Here is a 19,573-nt window from a genome sequence, read left to right as displayed (position 1 = left end):
TAACTAATGTTTACATTACAAAAACTTGAATACATCTTCTTACTTATTCTATTCTATATCCTTCTAAACATGCGAAAGTTTATATGGATACTGGATATAATATATTGGATGTTAGCGCTGATTTACACAGGGTCAGTAGACAAGTCAGTCGCGGCGCCGAAATTCGCCGCCGCGACTGACTTTAACTGTTTACATAGACTTCAAGCCTCTGTACTGACTTCAAATCTGTTTACACAGGGTTTTTTTTCGGGTCAGCACTGATTTGCCTCGAATTTGTAGTCAGTTACTGACCCTGTGTAAATCAGCACTTATATTACTCAGTCAGACTTAATTGACTGTATGGATTTGGATGAATTTTAGTATAAAGATAGACGTTAGCAAATCTCCATCCTATTAAATGTGATAGTTTATGTGATACAGAATCGAGAAAAATGATAAAAGAATCCTGTTACATGTCCGTTTAATATAAACTCGAACGCCAAGCCAATTACAATTTATTGAATGCATAACACAATTGTTGGAGCATTATTTATATCCATGTTATGGAGTAGGTAATAAGGAAAATTATTTTTAGCTCGCGATATCGATTGTTTTGTTTGTTCTGTTGCCTTCCGCGACTGCTTGCTCAGCTTCGACAATTATTTGTTATAAATTTAGCTTCCTTTAAGTTCTCACAAACAATTAAATATCAATAATACCAAGCATAAAAACTCTTATCGAACACAGTTACGTATATGGTAATAATAAAAGCAAGCTAAAATAGTATCGGTAAGGGAAAATATGTGAATTAAATCAATTTACGTATTAATAAATTATTGACATCATGTATATTATTAAAAGCCACGAGTTAAAAATAGAAAGTGCATGCGACGGGAGGGTCTACGAGCAGCTACGAGCTCATAGCTACGCGGCTCTATTATAAATTTTATCCATGCATTCAGTGATATTGGGTATAAAATATAAATTCTATGATTTTCTTTTCATTGACGAAAATATCTAAAATGAAATTAATATTTATTTATTTGGAAAGTTCGACGATTCTTTGAACTTAGATAGAGACAATTATGGTAATCAACTATTTCATAAAACTTCGAAGTTCTTTGATGTCTTGCTGATTAGAATAAAGAAAAAAAATATTAGAGCTTTTTGTATCAGAGGGTTTATCAAGTGGCTCATTATAAAAGAAATCTAAGGACGTTTCGTCCCGGTGAGGTCGCACGCAGACTAAATTTAGCCTTTCTAAAAATAACCGACCCCCGTCTCCCCTCACCCCGCGCCCCGCGCCCGTCCACCCCCTCCCCCTGCATGTAGGTCGCGTTATACTGGTGCCAGGAGGCTTACATCGAAGCTAGACCGAGCTGAAATAGCTACTCTATTTGTGACGATACAAAGTTAGCGCGGATCATAAATTCCACTGTAATGAGATTAACTTGTTCGCATTGCTTGTTTGTTGTTTATGTGCGACTGACGAGGCGCGCGATTGTTAGATGTAGCTAAATGTATTGTTGCTAAATAAGCTTTAAAAGAGAATCTAGAGAATCTCTTTCTTGAAAATCTAATTATTATCCTATAGTTATTAACAAAGTTGTTATTAGTTTTGAATTTTTGAAGTGAAACTTCTTTATGGGGGTTGAAAAGTTTAGTGTAACATTTTTCCGTTACGTGCCATCTTTTTCTTATCCCTACCACGCGTGATTCGACGTATTTCTGTAAAGTTGCATGTAGTAAATTATTTTTTGAAAAATAAGGTCATAAAGAATTTTCACTTCTTACGTGTGTACACTAGTACCTACATGCACACATTTTTTTTAATATAATAAATAATATTGTGAAAGAATGTCGTTTTCAATACGCGTACATTGTAGTAAACTTTTTCACATCAGTGATAATGTAATCAAAGCTTATAAGGACGTAAACATGAATTGCAATGACACCACAATCATGAAAATATTATCAAAACTTATCCAAAACTGAAAACTAAAGAACAAATACTTTTTGACAACAATATTTAAAATGATGTAAACAATACATAGTATCGTAGTTAGCTAACATCTAACCCAGTTCCCGGTGACATCCTGGCGGCTGGCAGTGGGTCAGGAGGGCGAGGGCTGAGGACGCAATGCAGGTCGCACGCCCGATATCGGAGATCGCGCTCTTATCTGTCGCGTGTTTATCGGTATCTGTCGATATCTCGTCGCGGTGCAATTCCGTAATATACTGTACGAAGATAAAGTTATATTGAATTCGTCGTATGAGATACGTTTTTGGTACTAATGTTTTTTTTTTGTAAACATGGAAATGAAAGCAACATACGACATACCTCAGTTTTATTTTTACTTGACTTACTTAACTCTGCTACTGGACACCTCTGCTTATTCTTATTAGTAGAAGATTCATCAATATGATTATAATGATAAAAACAAACTGAAAACTCTATATTTTTCGATATTATGTATTTATATGTAATAAGCTAACAGTAACCAATGTGCAGTGCTACATAGATTATCCGAAAGTGCAGCAAGCTACATCTAGTTTTCAATATTTATGTGTAAGTGTGTTAGGTCGTGTAGTAACAGTAAACATGTTGTTGTGAACAGAGATGGCGCACGAGAGCGGCGGCGCGGAGAGCTCGCCGCAGCACACGCCGTCGCCGCCGCACGCGCCGCGCCTGCCGCCCGCCGACACCAGCTTCCACCACCAGATCATGCAGGTGAGCTGCTTGCTATAGACAGTCATCGGTGTCTGGGAAACATGATGCATTCCGGATTATTTACTAAAAACTACCTACTGGAGTCACCCCGTATAAAAATATTGAGAATCGCTCGAGTAATCAAATCTTTATTTTCCAAGTAAAATGTTATTTTAGAAGTAGAACGTGTGGGTTATAATTTCCTTTCTTTATTTTATAGGCTTCTATATTACGCACCGCTACAGAATTTAATAAGAAACCATCATCATCAAAAAATAATAAATAATCTCAATTTTCTAAATCAGCTCGTTCTTGCGAATAATAAATATGTTGTATTTTTATTTTAATCGTAAATGTAAATTGAAAGCAAAGCATTTACAATATTATTAGGAATCCGAATATTATTATTTCCGTTGGTCGTAAAATGTTTGAAAATAGACGGAGTGAATAATAATTATATATTTTTATATTCATTGGAAATAAATTTAAAAATACATAAAGATTACACAATAAATCATGTTAAAGTCACGGTCGCTGCGTTTTGCTCTTAATGGAAAACTTTAATTCTGTCCCAGTCGAGGGGGATTCCATATTGCAGGATCAATCAAAGCCTTGCTAACACGAAGAAGATTTGCATCTTTTAAAAGATTAATAACACATAATATTCCCGCATCGTACGCGCTATAGTAGCAACTGCCGAATATTTGAATGAAATAATTGCGATGGTGTGTTTCGCCCAGTGGAGCGGCGCAGAAATAGCCGACCACGTGCGCCGGCGGTGCTCTGGGAACCCGCCGACATCCGCACTACGGGCTATTTGCGTACCCACATAACGCACCCGCGGACGTCTCATCGCAACCACTGTGTACTTCAAAAACATTTCGAACGTCCACATTTGCCCCTTTTGTACGGAACTGTGTCACTTGCAACTTGCAAGATGGATTAAAAGTAATAGAGTTACTAAGACGATATGACGATTCAAAAGTTCTTCTAGAAGAAGTCTAATTGAATAAATAAAAATTTGAGAATTGAGTTTGATATTATTGTTTATCGTCGTTAAGTTTTTGATGCAAAATATAAACTATAACATGATTGGTGGCCAAACCCACACGTAGAGATAATCTGATTGAAAGCTCTGTGATGCAGACACGAGGGAGATGAGGGCCATATTGCAAAACATGGCGCTTAGCTTAGTTATTTATTGATCCAGTTCGGACTATTGATTTAGGTAGGTAAAGGTATGCAATTTCTACATAGGAGTTCACTCTATGTTATACTTCTATTGAGAACTTCAGACTAAACACTTCTACACACGCTGGTCTTCAATATAATAAGCTGCATCTCATAATATTATAAGCTAATGAATAAATAAATCCCCGTGACCTTTCGCCACGCCGCGCCGAAGCCGACTCGTTTTAACGGGATATTTTTAAAAATTCCCGAGATCGTTATAAATAACTGATATACAACAAAACGCTGCGTCCGTCTGCACGCTATATTTACCCGGTTCTGGTAACACCGCCGGGTAAATATATCCGCCGCTTCGATAAAGTTGCCGATGCTAATGCATTATACAATAAAAATAGACCGATCAAAGTGCGCTTTACATTTGAAATGCAGAATGAGCGCTCCAAAAACACGCGGAACTAGAGAATTAAAAGGGTAATCAAATCTGAGCTGTGAATATAAAATTCGGTCAATGTCTAAATATACATGAAGAGTCTTCCTACTCGGAATAGTGAGATATGGTTGACAATCAGATGCATTCAGTGTGGGCGCGAAACATTAACGAGCGATAAAGCAGTTTCCCAATATTTTGGGCGCGCCCACACACGCGCTCCTCCGCGAAGTTATTCCTGAAACATTCCGCACCCGCCAATCTCTTTTTTTTACGAACCAAAATAATAGTCGCGATGCTGGAATCATTCGCTGGCGTTTCTCTCAGCGCTGCTAACATCCTGAATAATCAATTCTACTGGAATCACTTCTGTTACTCATCATAAATATGTTAAAGGAGAAATGGAAACTAATCATCTAAATTCTAAAGAAAATAGTTCGCTAACTAATCTAACACATATACTTAAAATAATAAACAATTCTGTATAATTCTGTTAATTATCATAATCCTACGTGATCAAAGTATATATTAAAACTCTAATCTAATCTTATCTAATTAAAATTATAATTATATTTGCAATTTTTCGTAATTGATATAGACTCCGAAAAACACTGGAATATAAAATACAGAAGTGATAGGAACACTGGATTAAAGTGGAAATTATTTAACGCACCTATAGCATTATACCTACATCGTAGAATAGCTTGTTCGATTTGATCTCATATTTCAGCATTTACAGTTTATTTGCAACTATAGGTATTTCTTTTGTCATCATTATTGATTGAGATTGAGATTGACAAAACTTAGCTACTTAAACAGCCTTTAGACCAAATTAGAACTAAAGACATAAAAATGTTCCTTCACGATACGTGCTCCTCATCAACTCCCTGTGTAAGATTTGTTCACAAACTGTGTCCTATATGAATCTCCTCTCGTTGTCAGAATCAGAGCCCAAGAAAGAACCATATTGCGGAGAGGGCGAAACAAACTTTAGAGAATAGTTTCCTGTTACAAGTGAGTTATTTGAGTTACTGTTGAGTTGGGCCTCCTCGGCGTTCTCCCTTGCACAACTCTTCAACATTAACGCCATTCGGGTTCTTTACTCGCCAAACGAGGAACAGACGTCAATCGTTACTTGCTGTAATGAACGAGTTGCCAATTTGTTGTTCGAAAGATTAATGACGTTGAAAAGTTGTGCATTCAGAAAACGCTGAAATCTCCCTGACTCGTATACTAATTAACAATGAAGTGTGTCAAATTCAACGACGTTAAATTCATCCAATGTTGAGGGAGGCTATTTTAGACAACCCTGGGCTATATTTGTAGTTCTAATGTTGGAGCTATGATGAGATTTTGTCGATTCCCTTTGTTATATTGATACTACTCCAATAATAGAAACGAGAATAACATTCAGACCGACGTTTGATTTATTACTTTAAACATCTCTCATTTATTTCTGCTTTGATTTGATTTGATTTGATTTTATCATAAAATTCATCTTTTCGTTTTAATGTTGTTTGAATATGACACTTTTTATGAGCTCCTGTTCTACCATCACTGTTGTTTGTAAAACGCTTGTGTTATGTAGCATACATAATATTGAACCGTATTAATGTTTGTTTTGCATTTGTGTTAACTTACAAATATAGCTTCGATCTGCAAAATTGATGTGCTTTTACAAAATTTGTTTAAAACCTTGCGATAAATATTGTACCTGTCCTGAAAAATTTATGTAAAATACAAGAATATCCGTGTGAATGTGATAGTATTGGATGTTACACGTGCTGAAAATAATATTGCACCGCATCAAATTATGTTAAGATATAGAAAAATAATGAGTCACATGAACGTTTCAGTTAAAGAAGCAGCAACAGTTGCAACAAGAGATATTGTTGCAACACTTTCAACAGCAACGGCAACAGTTGGCAGAGCAACACGAGCAGCAAATCAGACATCATTTGAAGGTAACCTATTGTCTTCAAATATCTAATTTATATCGCGAGTAAATTAAAAAGCTTGCAACATTTATATGAAGGTGATGTATTTTCTGACCCATCAGTCAGACAATAAAAACCGTAGCCAACATTTATATCTTTAGATATCATTTCTATTATAACGGACGTCTATTTATATAGTTCATTAAATATTACTTGATAGCATTGTGATTTATTAGCCGCGAAATATTTAACATGCCTAAACGTTCTTGGCTAGATGTTTTGGCAAGATCGCTGTTAAAACATTTGCGCAGATTGCCTAAAATATGCTCTTTTCTGCGAAATTATATTATTAATTAAAATTATATGTTACATTTAGCGATGTGATAGAATGAAAACGCAGAAAACTTCTAAATTCTATATTAAAAAATATAAGATCATAAAATGAGTTATTTATTGTCTTACGGTTTATATTATGATAATCAAAGCGCAACATCTTAAATTTATAGCTCCACATTCTGACGCAGAATTGCAAATAGGAATAGTCAGTGTCAGTGTTGCACGGACCCCATTATAAATAGACGTGAATGGCTCGTCAGCTTGCGTCACCGGCGCTGGACCGCTCTGGCGTTGACCTTACGTGACACCAATTATTAGCCGAGAAAAATTAGCGTCGATGACATAATACTAACTTAAACGGGAAGCTTGCGAGAGTCTTTTGTTTGGGAATCTACGCGTTTGTTGACGTCGTGACCGTGGAACTTTCTATGCGAGTTACAATATCTTGTTTGTAAGAACAAGTCAATTTCGTTTGCGTGAATGTGTGTATAATTAATATAACAACATTATTATTCAATTACATTATCTAAATCAATTGCAACAATGTCGATGTATGTATTTAAATACATATTTAATTCATTGGTGGTCCATATAGAGTTATCGGATATCTCGACCAATAGTGTTAAAGTTTATTGCGTTTTTCAATAAATTTATTGCTATTGGTAAGGTAAACATAAACAATGATAACCTTATCGCGATTAATGCGTAGCTTATTTTTATGTTTCATTTCGATTGGAGTGCATTCAATAAATTGATTGGAACTTCAAATATTAGGCACATTTGTGAGTATTGTTGAAAGGCATCTAATGTTAGGCACTGTAGGCATGTCTGTCCGCTTGCAGCTATGGGAGCAGCAGAAGGCTATGGAGGAGGCGGCGCTGCGCGAGGCCCGCGAGGCGCGCGAGGCGCGGGAGGCGCGCGAGCGGCACGAGCGCGACCGCGTCGAGCTCATGCGCAAGAAGGACAAGCACGAGCCCTGCGCCACCGCCTCCACGCAAGTCAAACAGAAGTTACAGGTGAGAGAGCAGTGACGAAAGTCATAAATGTAAAGTTTTAAGTCAAATCAATGAGCAGGGTGATTTTTAATGAATGCATTATTTCAATTTCAGGAATTTTTAAAGAAAAAACAGGCTGCCGCGAATGCCAACGGAACAGTACCTGGTTCACCTTATAGAAATTGGTAAGATTTTAATGTGAGACCGAGAATAGTTCCCTGTGAAACACCACGCTTTTATCACAGAATACTTAATAGTAGCTAAACGCTACAGAACGGACACTCTCCGCCTCCCGCCAAAATTAAACACTTACCTCACCCCGCACGATCAGTCTAAAAATGGTCCATATTTTTCTACAGGGACGATACGCCACGAAGATTGACAACATTAATCAAATTGACTTAAAGTAATTTTATTATTTTGGATTTGTGATTATCGTTTTTCGTAGAAAATGGTTAGATATTGTGCTGTTTACGGATGTATTTCATCAGAAAAACGCGATTTTTTTTACGCTAGTCAAAAATGTGCCAACCATAAAGCGTTAACACACACATTTGCAGTCTCTACAGTGTGAGTGTCAAAACGATAATTTTGTATGGAGTGTCCAGGGTGTGCTTTTATTTTAAAAAGCAACTTTTACTGACGTTTATATTTGGGATATGGTGTTTAATTTTAAATATATATTCTGTTGATTTAAAAGATGCGAATGCTGCTGTTTCCATAAAATGACCACAAAAATTACACTAACGCAACGTTGTTTATTCCAGGGGTATAGTGAAATCGTCGTCGGGCGAGTCGATAACGTCGACGGGCGCGACGGCGACGGCGCACCCGTACCGGCTGGCGGCGCCGCTGCCGCTCGCGCTCAACGCGCCCGCGCCGCAGCCCTCGCCCGCCGATTACCCGCTGCGCAAGACTGGTGAGACACCCTGTCCAACGCTTAGCTCAAATCCATCCACAGCTTTCGATTTCAACCTAACAATCTGTAAATTCATGTAAATTTGATAGTGTGATTTTTGTATATGGACTAAAACGATGTAATTATGCTAGTTTTATTTTTTTAATAACTTTGATTGAAGTATCTATTGTCGTGTGCAGATTTGATGGACTAATATTGATAATGTTACAAATGCTCTTATAAAATTAGGCATGTTAAGCTAATATAATGCGTGTGAAACTATTAATCGAAACTGAAATCACTTTCGATAAGTTATGTGCACTTCCCAACGATTGTAATTCTTTTTGTATGCACAAAAGTCGAAAGTGGTATCTGACGCGTGTGTGCGTGGAGTAGTGCTAGTAACCGCATGTGTGTGTAGCGTCGGAGCCGAACATGCTGAAGGTGCGTCTGAAGGCGCGCGTCATCGAGCGCCGCGCGTCGCCGCTCGCGCGCCGCCCGCTCAAGACGCGCCACAAACACCGCAGTGAGTAGCTAATGCGTCATCGTTACTATGATTATCATCGTCTTTGTTGTCATTTTTGGTTTTTGTTATTCTTTTAGTTACATCTGCTTGAATAGGTTCGATTCATATATTTTAGATATCTAATTGTACAGCATTTTTTTTAAGTCTGGAATCTGGAATAATACAACTTATTTGTCGTTTCGAAGGACCGTGCATTTTGGTCCTTCGAACCGGATCTTTTATTTTGTTTGACCATTTCCAGTTTGAACAGCAAATTGTTTGTTATTATGTTACTGACGCATTATATGTGTGCACAGACTGCGAGGGCAGCTCGGAGCGCGGGTCGCCGCCGGGCGCGTGCCCGACGCCCATCCGCGAGGAGGAGGAGACGGGCCGCTCGCCCGAGCTGCTGTTCTCGTCGCCCTCGCTGCCCAACATCTCGCTGGGCCGGCCGCCGCCGCCGCGCCACCTCGCGCCGCAGCCGGTACGTGCCGCACACGCCGCACACGCCGCACACGCCGCACACACACACGCGCACGCAGCACATACTCACGTGGGGTGTACCGCGCAGGTGCCGGTGTCGCTGCCGCCGGTGTGCGAGGCGGAGTGCGGCGAGGCGGGCGCGCGGCTGGCCAAGCGGCCGCTGGGCCGCACGCACTCGGCGCCGCTGCCGCTGGGCGACCCCGCGCTGCACCCGCCCTCCGCGCACCACTACCTGCGCGACCAGATACGGAAAACGGTACGGATACTAAACTAGTAGTTATTTTAACCAGGCCAAACTTGATTCAATTTAAAAAAATGCTATATAACCTGTGAGTTTTTTGAGAGTAATCATAACTTAGATTTAATTTACTAACATAAATATTAAGTTATTTTTTATTATACTAACAAATGGCTCTATGTTATTCGCACATTTGGAAATATACAGGGTGTAATCGTTAAATGTGCACAGGCGATTTTTCCGTAAGTATTACAGATAACAAAAAACTTTAAACTTATATCGAAAGTACTTAACCTAATGAGTAAAATGGCCGTAATAAGTTTTTAAAAATAAATCGAGAAATATCAAAAAAATTATCCTTAAACCCTCTCATACATTTAGTATGAAATATGAATATCCCATATATATACATTTAATATGAAAGATTTTAGCTTTCTTTTTCTGTTTTTGGTTTTCTGCTTTAATTACTTCGCAAATTTGAAGTGACATTTTCCACGCTTTTTCCGGACATTTTCACGCATTTTCCGGATATTTTCACGCATTTTCCGGATATTTTCCAGAATTTTTTCCAGGCATTTTCCGGACATTTCCCTGACATTTTCCGGGGATATTCCAGGCATTTTCCACGCTTTTCCCGGACATTTTTACGTAAAATTTCCGGAAAATCCCTGGGACACGCCCGGAAAATATCCGGAAAATGCGTGACAACTGTCCGGGAAAAGCGTGGAAAATGCCTGGGAAACCCCCCGGAAAATGCTTGAAAATGTCCGGAAAAGCGTGGAAAATGCCTGGGAAACTCCCCGGAAAATGTCTGGAAAATGCCTTGGAAATTCCCGGAAAATTCCCTTAAAATATCCGGAAAATGCGTGACAATGTCCGGAAAAGCGTGGAAAATGCCTGGAAAATTCCCGGAAAATATCCGGAAAATGCGTGAAAATGTCCGGAAAAAGCGTGGAAAATGCCTGGAAATCCCCGGAAAATTCCATAAATAAATAAATAAAGGACAACTGGGAACACTTTAATTGCTGCTAATAATTATATGTCTATGATTTAACGCGGATTCGAGCGGATAGATTAGCACTCGGGCGCTGGGTCGAGGTGAACTGCGCTTTCCTGCCGGCTCGGCCGTCGCACGATAATACTGCTGAGGCAGCTTGACCTCATTTACGTTATTACTCAATTATTGTAATATGTAATGTAACTATGGATAATAAGTAATTTAAAATAAAATATTTGTTCGCTGCTCGAACAGAGGGTTTAAAGATAATTTTTTTGATATTTCTCGATTTATTTAAAAAAAATTATTACGGCCATTTTACTCATTAGGTTAAGTACTTTCGATATCAGTTTAAAGTTTTTTGTTATCTGTAATACTTACGGAAAAATCGCCTGTGCACACTTAACGATTACACCCTGTATAATTTTTAATAATATTTTTTTTTTACTGTAATTAATATAATTAGAATGTAAAATGGAAATGTAATGTTAAATTGGTCCTTTGAGCCTGATATCGAAACAACACTGACTGCAATACTTTTTATTGTTCCTATTCCATATTTCAACCTTTGAATATGATTCGTCAGGTGTTGACGCGCGCGCACGACGCGGCGGCGGCGCAGCTGCGCGAGGTGGGCGAGGAGGGCGAGGTGATCGACCTGACGGCGCGGCGCCCCGCGGCCGGCGCCCCCGCGCTGCCGCCGGGCGCCGCGCCCGTGCCCGCCGTGGGCGCGGCGCCCCTCGCGCGCGCGCTGTCGTCCCCGCTGGTGGGCGCGCGCACCCCCCCCACCGGCCTCGCCTACGACGCACTCATGCTCAAACATGGGTAAAGCGCTCGCCACACACTCGCAAAGTGGTGATTTTTTGTTCACACGTTTTAGTTGCTTTATTTGATGCACCTTTTATTGTTGATTTTTATTTTATTTTTTTTTGTCTTTTTTAATGTAACAAATTTACGTTATTGTTGTATTGCGCTATTAATTTTTGCTATTTTTCTATCGGATCCGGCTCGAAGGATCAAAATAGCCTGCTTCTGCATATAAACGTTGTATATAAGTTGTATATCGTGTCCGTCAGGTGCGGTTGCGGCGCGCACGCCCCCACGCACCCGGAGCACGGCGGGCGGCTGCAGTCCGTGTGGGCGCGGCTCTGTGAGACCGGCCTCGCCGCGAGGACGGAGCGCACGAGGCCCAGGAAGGCCACCTTTGAGGAGTTACAGGTATGATCTTGTAGTCATTAAAGTTTTTATTCAAATTAAAATATAGATTAAAACTAATCAATCATTAAAAACCTTTTGAAATCTATTATCAAATGCTTTAGAAGTAGATTATTGTACATCGTATCTTAGTATCAATTGTCTGTCGTTTGTGACGTTATTTGACTAACGTAATCTTAAATCAGAATGTTATTTGTTTTGGATTTAGCTTTTTATTATTTATAAAAAAAAACTCAGTTCAAAATCTCCTGAATGTTTGTTAATGTTATTGTTCACATATTCGTACCGTTGTTTAACGATTTTATCTTGCCTGTGCCGCAGTCGGTGCACACGGAGTCTCACGTGTACGCGTTCGGCGGGCGGTCGCGCGAGCGCGCGGCGGTGGGGGCGGCCCCCGGCCCGGCGGCGGGCGGGCCGGCGGGCGGCGCGGCGGGCGGTGGGGGTGGGACCGGCCCCCGCGCGCTGCGGCTGGTGCGGCTGGCGTGCGGCGGGCTGGGCGTGGACGCGGACACGCCGTGGAGCGAGGCGCACACGCCGGCCGCCGCGCGCCTGGCCGCCGGCGCGCTGCTCGACCTGGCGCTGCGCACCGCGCGCAACGAGCTGCGCAACGGGTAACACGCTTGCAATACTATTGCGTTGACAGATTGCATGAATGTATTAAACGCACACACTAACTGGCAAGTTAAATGAAAATAAATTTTATGGTGATCAAAACAGTTTACGTGTATGTAATCAGCATGTTAAATATAAGTGAATATACTCAAGTGAATACTCAAGTGAATATAAATATTCAATTCTCAAAAATTCAATAAAAAATGTAACAATAAATATTATAACATGATCAATTATACCACAACCGATACATTAAGTTTTTATGAAATAAAAAATTACCATGTATAAAATTTAGACGAAGAGAATAATACTAAATATTTAATTATACATACATGTATATTTTGAAAAAAAAATATAATGCAATATCTAATATTGTAGGTTCGCAGTAGTCCGACCGCCCGGCCACCACGCAGAGCCAAACCAGGCCATGGGCTTCTGCTTTTTCAATAACGTGGCCGTCGCCGCCAAGCAACTTCACCAGCGGCTCGGTCTGCAGAGGATACTTATCGTCGATTGGGTGGGTTATAGGTCTACCAGAATCTGATGGCATATTTATATTTAAGAAATAAAAGATTTTCATGTGGCAACTTATTTGACAACTATCAAATTGGTTGTCAAATTATTTGTCTTTTTTGCAGTTGATAAATAATTTTTAGGATTTTGTCTAAAAAATCTTCGAAAATGTCGAAAAAGCCGCTGTGATCACAAGCAAGAGGTGTGGTTTATAATGTGTATACAAAAATATTTGATGAAGAAGGGTCAAACACATCAAAATTTTCAATTTAGAAGATTTTATTGGTAAATTGGACTTACCGGCTTTGATACTTTCAATTAAAAAATAATGTAGGTAACTATAATATTGTTTGTTGATTGAAATATAATTTTATGAAAACTTATTACAGGAGTTTCCAATACGGCTATTCGTCAAGTCCAAGCTGTCCAAGTCAATTTTATAGTGTGTGTATCTGTTTATACTTACGAAAATAAACATAGTTTTATTTTATTTTATAAAAAATTATAAGCAGTCTAGTTTTCTATCGATATACAGCGATATTTTCACATGGCACATGATAATGAACATACAAATATAGGTATGTGAATGTAGGTATTACCTGTATAAAAGTAATATGTATATTATACATGTAAGTAATTGTACCTGCATAATATTAAGTGGATATCTCATTATTAAGTACAGTATTGTCCACTTATGTAATGTGACTAATGATATTGAGAACAAACTAAAAAATAAGCAGTATCAAGATCGTTCAGTCCATTTTCCCTAGGGTTGCACACTCAAAATTTTGATTTCCCTAATTGCCATCAGATTCTGGTTTACCTATATCTTCTTTATAATCAAAAGTTTGCATACTGTTTATAATTTGGGAAGAAAATTTTAAGTTCTTGTGAAAGCGTTTGACTTCGTTAACCTAGCTACAAAACGTCAAATTTTCACAATTACAATTGCAAAATGCAGTTAAATACTATTATTTAAACCCGATCTAAATTTGTGACTAAATAATAGTAACACAAACAAGACTATGTTCAGTTCAACATTTATTGAACGTAGAGGTGTTCCGCAAGGCTCTGCTCTGGGTCCGCTGTAGTATGTTTGTATAACAATTGAGTGTCGTGTGGCAGGACGTGCACCACGGCAACGGCACGCAGCAGATCTTCTACGAGGACCCGTCGGTGCTGTACATCTCGCTGCACCGGCACGACGACGGCAACTTCTTCCCGGGCACGGGCGCGGCCAGCGAGTGCGGGGCGGGCGCGGGGCTGGGCTACACCGTCAACGTGGCCTGGCCCGGCCACCCGCCGCTCGCCGACGCCGAGTACCTCGCCGCCTTCCGCACGCTCGTCATGCCCATCGCCAAGGTACCCACCGCACGTCTAACTACACTGTTTATCAGATTATGTTCATTGGAATTTTGATGTGTCAAGTTTTTCTTACGTAATTTACTTTTTTATATTGTATAAAATACTTTTAAAGATTGTACATTTGAATTGTACGATTTAAATGTAGTGGTCCTTCGAGCCGGATCTGAAGCTACACATGTGGTTTTTACGTTTATACGTGTTTGTTACAGGAGTACGACCCGGAGATAGTGCTGGTGTCGTGCGGGTTCGACGCGGCGGGCGGGCACCCCGCGCCGATGGGCGGCTACAACGTGTCGCCCGCCTGCTTCGCGCACATGACGCGCGACCTCATGCAGCTCGCCAACGGGAAGGTAAGCGGTGGTCTTCGATTTGTCATAAAACTATAGAGACAGTGGAGCGCGAGCCGGTGACAGAACATTGGAGCTCGAGCGTTCCCTACCTTCTTTTGACTTTGATTTGACGTAGGAAATGTCATATTTATATATTTGCTATATATTATAAATTTTTATGAAGGGGTTGCAATGTTTAACTTAAACAGGGATTAAAATATATAAAAATGCTTTTGTTAGCGGGATACTTTTAGGTGTAGTTTGTGTCATTTTTTATGTTTATAAGCTTTTACGTCGGAACGTATGTTTAATCCGCCGTGACTCATCGGTCGTGGTGTGCAGGTGGTGCTGTCGCTGGAGGGCGGGTACGACCTGGCGGCCATGTGCGACTGCGCGGCGGAGTGCGTGCGCGCGCTGCTGGGCGAGCGCGGCGCGGCGCCGGCGCTGGCCGAGCTGGCCCGCGTGCCGCACGCGCGCGCGCAGCTCGCGCTGCGGGCCGCGCTGGCCGCGCAGGCGCCGCACTGGCCCGCCGTCAAGCGCTTCCTGCCGCTCGTGGGCGTGTCGGCGCTGGACGCGGCGCCGGCCGTGGCGGGCGCGCGGCTGGGCCGCCTGCAGACCGAGCGCGACGCCGCCGACACGGCCGCCGCCATGGCCACGCTGTCCATGCACCCGCCCGCGCCCGCCCTGCTGCCGCACCCGCCCCCCGCGCACCCGCCCCCCGCGCACCCGCCCCCCGCGCACGCGCACCCCCCGCACCCGCTGCCGCTCGCGCTCAGGTAAGAGAACATTCTCGCAATCAATTTAGACCAATTAGTCAAATTATACAACAGAAAACATCAGTTGTCCAACATGCTCTTTTGGCGAAATTCTTTACATTCAACTAATGAATTTATTTCATGTATTATTCGTAGAAGTATTATTATACTTCAAAGTACAGACATTCGCACACTTAATTTAAAGTGCAAAATTGTCATAGTTTCAAATTCTGAAATTATTTAAATTTGCATTAGTAAAAACATCATTCAGTTTAGTTATACCTTTTAAGTATAAAAAACATAGTCTTTTGAAACGACATCAATCTACTAATAACATATATAGTTATACTTAACGTTACCTTTTTTCTTTTCAGTCGTTCGGAGAGCTCACGATCTGTGTCTGAAGAGCCGATGGAGCAAGATGAAGGCAAATGAGCGGTTGAACTTTAGTCCTAATGTCCCTACATCCACCGTCCTCACTCCCCTATATCCCATAGTGTCCCACCCTCCCCCCCCCTCTCCCCCCGCACACAACATTCCGCGCCCCGCGCCCCGTGCGACCCCGCTCCAGACGAAATCTTAATTTGAAAGCTTTAATATTTTAAGATTTGTGTACAAACTGTAAACTATACGGACACGCGTGTGTGTGTGTCCCGTCCGGGGACCGTCCCCGCCGTGGGGCTACCGAACGGCTCCTCGTCCGCGTGACCTTTTGTCGCACATTTTTGTCGACTCCGACTCGCCCGTACTGTATTGTGTGGAGCTAGGCCGCTTTTCGCTGATCTTTTGTGTTTATAAATTAATTGAATGGAGTCCCGGTCAGCCTACGTAGCTCCACGCAGTCCAGTGCGGGGTGAGGGGAGGGGGGGGGGCCGCTCGGAGGGAGCGCGTGGGCCTCAGCCGCGATGGCCTGGTGCCGGCTCGCACTTTACTGTTACTAGATTTGTCTTTTGTCAAAAATATGAAATATTTTTTAATGTTGTCCGGGACGTTTCTTGCCCTTTATGGAATACAGTTCCGATAAGTTTGTTCCGATTGATGTACAAGTTAGTATAGCTGTCCCCTCAGCAGCGAGCCGGCGCCGGCGCGCGTCATACCAAAGATATCCGCCGCGTTCCCGTGCGTGTGTGCGTGTCTGTGTGTCTGTGTACACACGCACGCACGCACACACGCGCCCCACGCACGCACACGCGCGCGTCCCCTTGTTGTTGCTTGCGGCAATGTGCTGATCGTGTTAAGTTGTAAGTTTACTTCTCTCGTACAAAACATCGCAAGGTGAGCTTGTTTTGTGACTAAATATTACGTGTACGATAAATACGATAAGCCCCATTTGTGTAAAGTAGCCGTAACGCGGCGGGCGGCCGGAGAGCTGCGCTTTCGTTGTAAATAAATATTTAAATAGATTATATTGGTGAGTGCCGCCCGCCGCTCCACTTAGTGAAATCTGTGTATAGATATTATATTGTAACCCAGTAATGGTAAATAATTGTTATTTTTATATGAGAATGTCTAACGGCGGACGTTCCCTGAGTCCCGCCGCGGGACGCTCTAGTGGAACTATTTTTTATGTATTTTGAACATAAATTTGTATATTTGATGTTTTCGGCGCGTCGCGTCGCTCTTGTAAATAAAATACTTATGACTGTTTTCAGATATTTAAATGTTCGGTTGAGACGTATGTTGACGTAGATGTTTATATTTGTTGGAACTGAGATGTTTTCGCCGCAGAGTGCGGCTTGTCGCCATTCGTGCAATATAATTTATAGCGATGTTATTTGCCGCGCCGTGTGGGATACATTGAGCTATGTGTATATAAGGAAGCGGCGCGGTTCTGTCTGTATGTAACGTACATTTATGTAACGTATATTTTTGTATCGGCCTCGCGCCGCCGCGACTCGGATTCGATCCGCGCGATTAACAGATTTAAACAATGTTGTGTCTTTGAGAATTTTATTGTTACAATGGAAAACAAATGAAATAATTATTTAATGAATGTATATATTAAATATATATATTTGGAAATACTTTGGCATTTTTATTTGATCTAACATAAGACAATTCCCTATGAAAAGTAAGTACCTACTATTAATCTGATAAAAAACACGCTACACTCTACAGCTGCAATGAATCATTCCTTCAGGACTTACATTTAGAGAAAATAAAACGCTTATGATACTTAATTCTTTCTCTCTTTTTAAATCATGTACACACGACACGATTACATAGAATTTAGTATGTCTGTAGATTAAATAAAACATTATTTCAACTCCAATTATCATCATTTAGTAGGTACCTAACTATTTATATCTGGATATTTTTTTCCATATAACATTTTTCCTGGCAAAATTACCTCTGTTATTGCTAAAATACAAAATAAATTATGAATATAATACCCAAACGACGCAACATATTCTACTGCTATTTTAAAATAATTAAGTGCTAATGTCATTATGGCAATTATAAAATTTATCAATCCACAAAAATAAAAAGCTAACAATTAACTATTATATTTAGACCTATCCAACGAAACCCTTTTTTTCAACCCTTTTTTGCCATAGAAGTTCTTACTCTTAAAATTAAAATTAACAATTTTTTCTGTATTTAAATGCTTTTAAAATACATTAAAATTCATTCATTAAACTTAATTTAAATTTTAAAGAACTATCCAGCAATACACCACTTCTTACTTTAGTGAGTGTTGCGACTCTTTAAATTCATCGCTATCAATTGTACAACGTAATTTAAACAAAACTAAATTACCTGAGCAAATACATGCAAAAATAAGATTATCATGTAGTTTCAATAATTTTCAAACGTAAATTAAAGAATCAAAATCAAAAAACAAATATCAAAAGAATCTCACTATAAATCTTAACAAAAAATGTGTGCGTGTTTTAGTGTACACACGTAAAGAGAAACTTCTTTATGACCTTATTTTTCAAAAAAAAATTTACTATATGCAACTTCACAGAAATACGTCGACGTGTGGTAGAGATAAGAAAAAGATGGCGCGTAACGAAAAAATGTTACACTAAATTTTTTCCAACCCCGATAAAAAAGTTTCACTTCAATAATGGAAATCAAAATACATTGATATACTTTTCATTCAAACCCTTATTTAATCATGTTCCGAGTTCGAGCGAATATTTTTTTACACTAGAGACCAACCACAGGACCAACAAAATATAGACCATTCAAATTTTACAAAAAAAGTTCTTATATTACTTATACCACAGATCTAACTTATACCTACTTTTGTTTGTATTTTAGTAAAACGGTAGATAACATTAACATAATCTTGCACATATCAGATAGCTCAAAATTATAAGTGTGACTAATTCTGCATATAAAGTTTAAAATCATATCAGTCTGTTTCTACAATGAACGTAAAGCTATGAATAAGCTAGAGATCGTATGATTGCTTGTTTAAAATATATTTCAAATTATTTTGTATTGATGTCTTGACCGTACTGCCCAGAGTATTGATGAGTACACAAAGTGACTTTTTAAGGGAACTTAAGTTTTTAAGACATAACTTATAGACTGACGACATAATATGAATGGGCTATGATTTTTCATCATTTTATGTCTCAAAAAATGGATCAAGAATTCGAAGTAAACTTGTTCTTTTTCAAGTTCTAACGATGAAATAGGTAGTTAAGCAGGTCAATTCATGAGTTGATGACATTATTCATTATTGAATTTTTGTGAAAGGGTATTGCAATTTAGTGAAAAGAAAATTCTTAGTAAGTATAATGGCGATAGTAATTAAAAATTCTTAGTATAATGGCGATAGTAATTATATTCCTGTTCAGCTCTTCCTCACTCCGAAATCACTGAACCAATTTGGAATTAATTTTTTTGCAAGATTCGATGTTTCAAAAAGTGTTAATTAGGAAATTTAGACATCAGTCCAATGCTACTATTTAAAATTCAATTATAATCAGTTGGATAACGTTATTAAAATTATTTTTAAAGATAATAAAAGTTTAATAAATTATCTACCACTGAGCCTTTTTCATCTCTTTACGTCTATTGCTTGGAAAGTCATAGTCACTTTTCGGTTTTTTATTTTTCCTGAAAAGTTG

The 19,573-nt window shown here is 39.8% G+C and overlaps 1 protein-coding gene across 8 annotated transcripts in view; it reads left to right on the top strand.

Moving 5' to 3' along the window:
• Positions 1-17,509, top strand: part of LOC123695985 (histone deacetylase 5-like) — a 72,991-nt gene extending 55,482 nt beyond the window's left edge. For 3 of the 8 annotated variants that reach the window (XM_045641949.1, XM_045641950.1, XM_045641951.1), the window contains 16 exons: positions 2,598-2,710; positions 5,250-5,321; positions 6,164-6,271; positions 7,423-7,596; positions 7,690-7,760; positions 8,343-8,494; positions 8,895-8,999; positions 9,296-9,717; positions 11,283-11,521; positions 11,773-11,914; positions 12,233-12,522; positions 12,902-13,040; positions 14,162-14,398; positions 14,611-14,751; positions 15,073-15,506; positions 15,860-17,509. In XM_045641949.1, the coding sequence (XP_045497905.1) occupies positions 2,598-2,710; positions 5,250-5,321; positions 6,164-6,271; positions 7,423-7,596; positions 7,690-7,760; positions 8,343-8,494; positions 8,895-8,999; positions 9,296-9,717; positions 11,283-11,521; positions 11,773-11,914; positions 12,233-12,522; positions 12,902-13,040; positions 14,162-14,398; positions 14,611-14,751; positions 15,073-15,506; positions 15,860-15,920 (2,900 nt within the window). In that variant the 3' untranslated portion in view covers positions 15,921-17,509. The remainder of the gene's footprint in view (positions 1-2,597; positions 2,711-5,249; positions 5,322-6,163; positions 6,272-7,422; positions 7,597-7,689; positions 7,761-8,342; positions 8,495-8,894; positions 9,000-9,295; positions 9,718-11,282; positions 11,522-11,772; positions 11,915-12,232; positions 12,523-12,901; positions 13,041-14,161; positions 14,399-14,610; positions 14,752-15,072; positions 15,507-15,859) is intronic. The other 5 variants (XM_045641953.1, XM_045641955.1, XM_045641954.1 and 2 more) reach the window with 4 other exon arrangements.
• Positions 17,510-19,573: the final 2,064 nt, after the last annotated feature.

The sequence above is a fragment of the Colias croceus genome, chromosome 12, assembly GCF_905220415.1.
Source record: "Colias croceus chromosome 12, ilColCroc2.1".
Taxonomy (NCBI): Eukaryota; Metazoa; Arthropoda; class Insecta; order Lepidoptera; family Pieridae; genus Colias; species Colias croceus.
The sequence above is the reverse complement of the archived record's forward strand: the minus strand, read 5'-3'. Positions and strand labels throughout refer to the sequence as shown.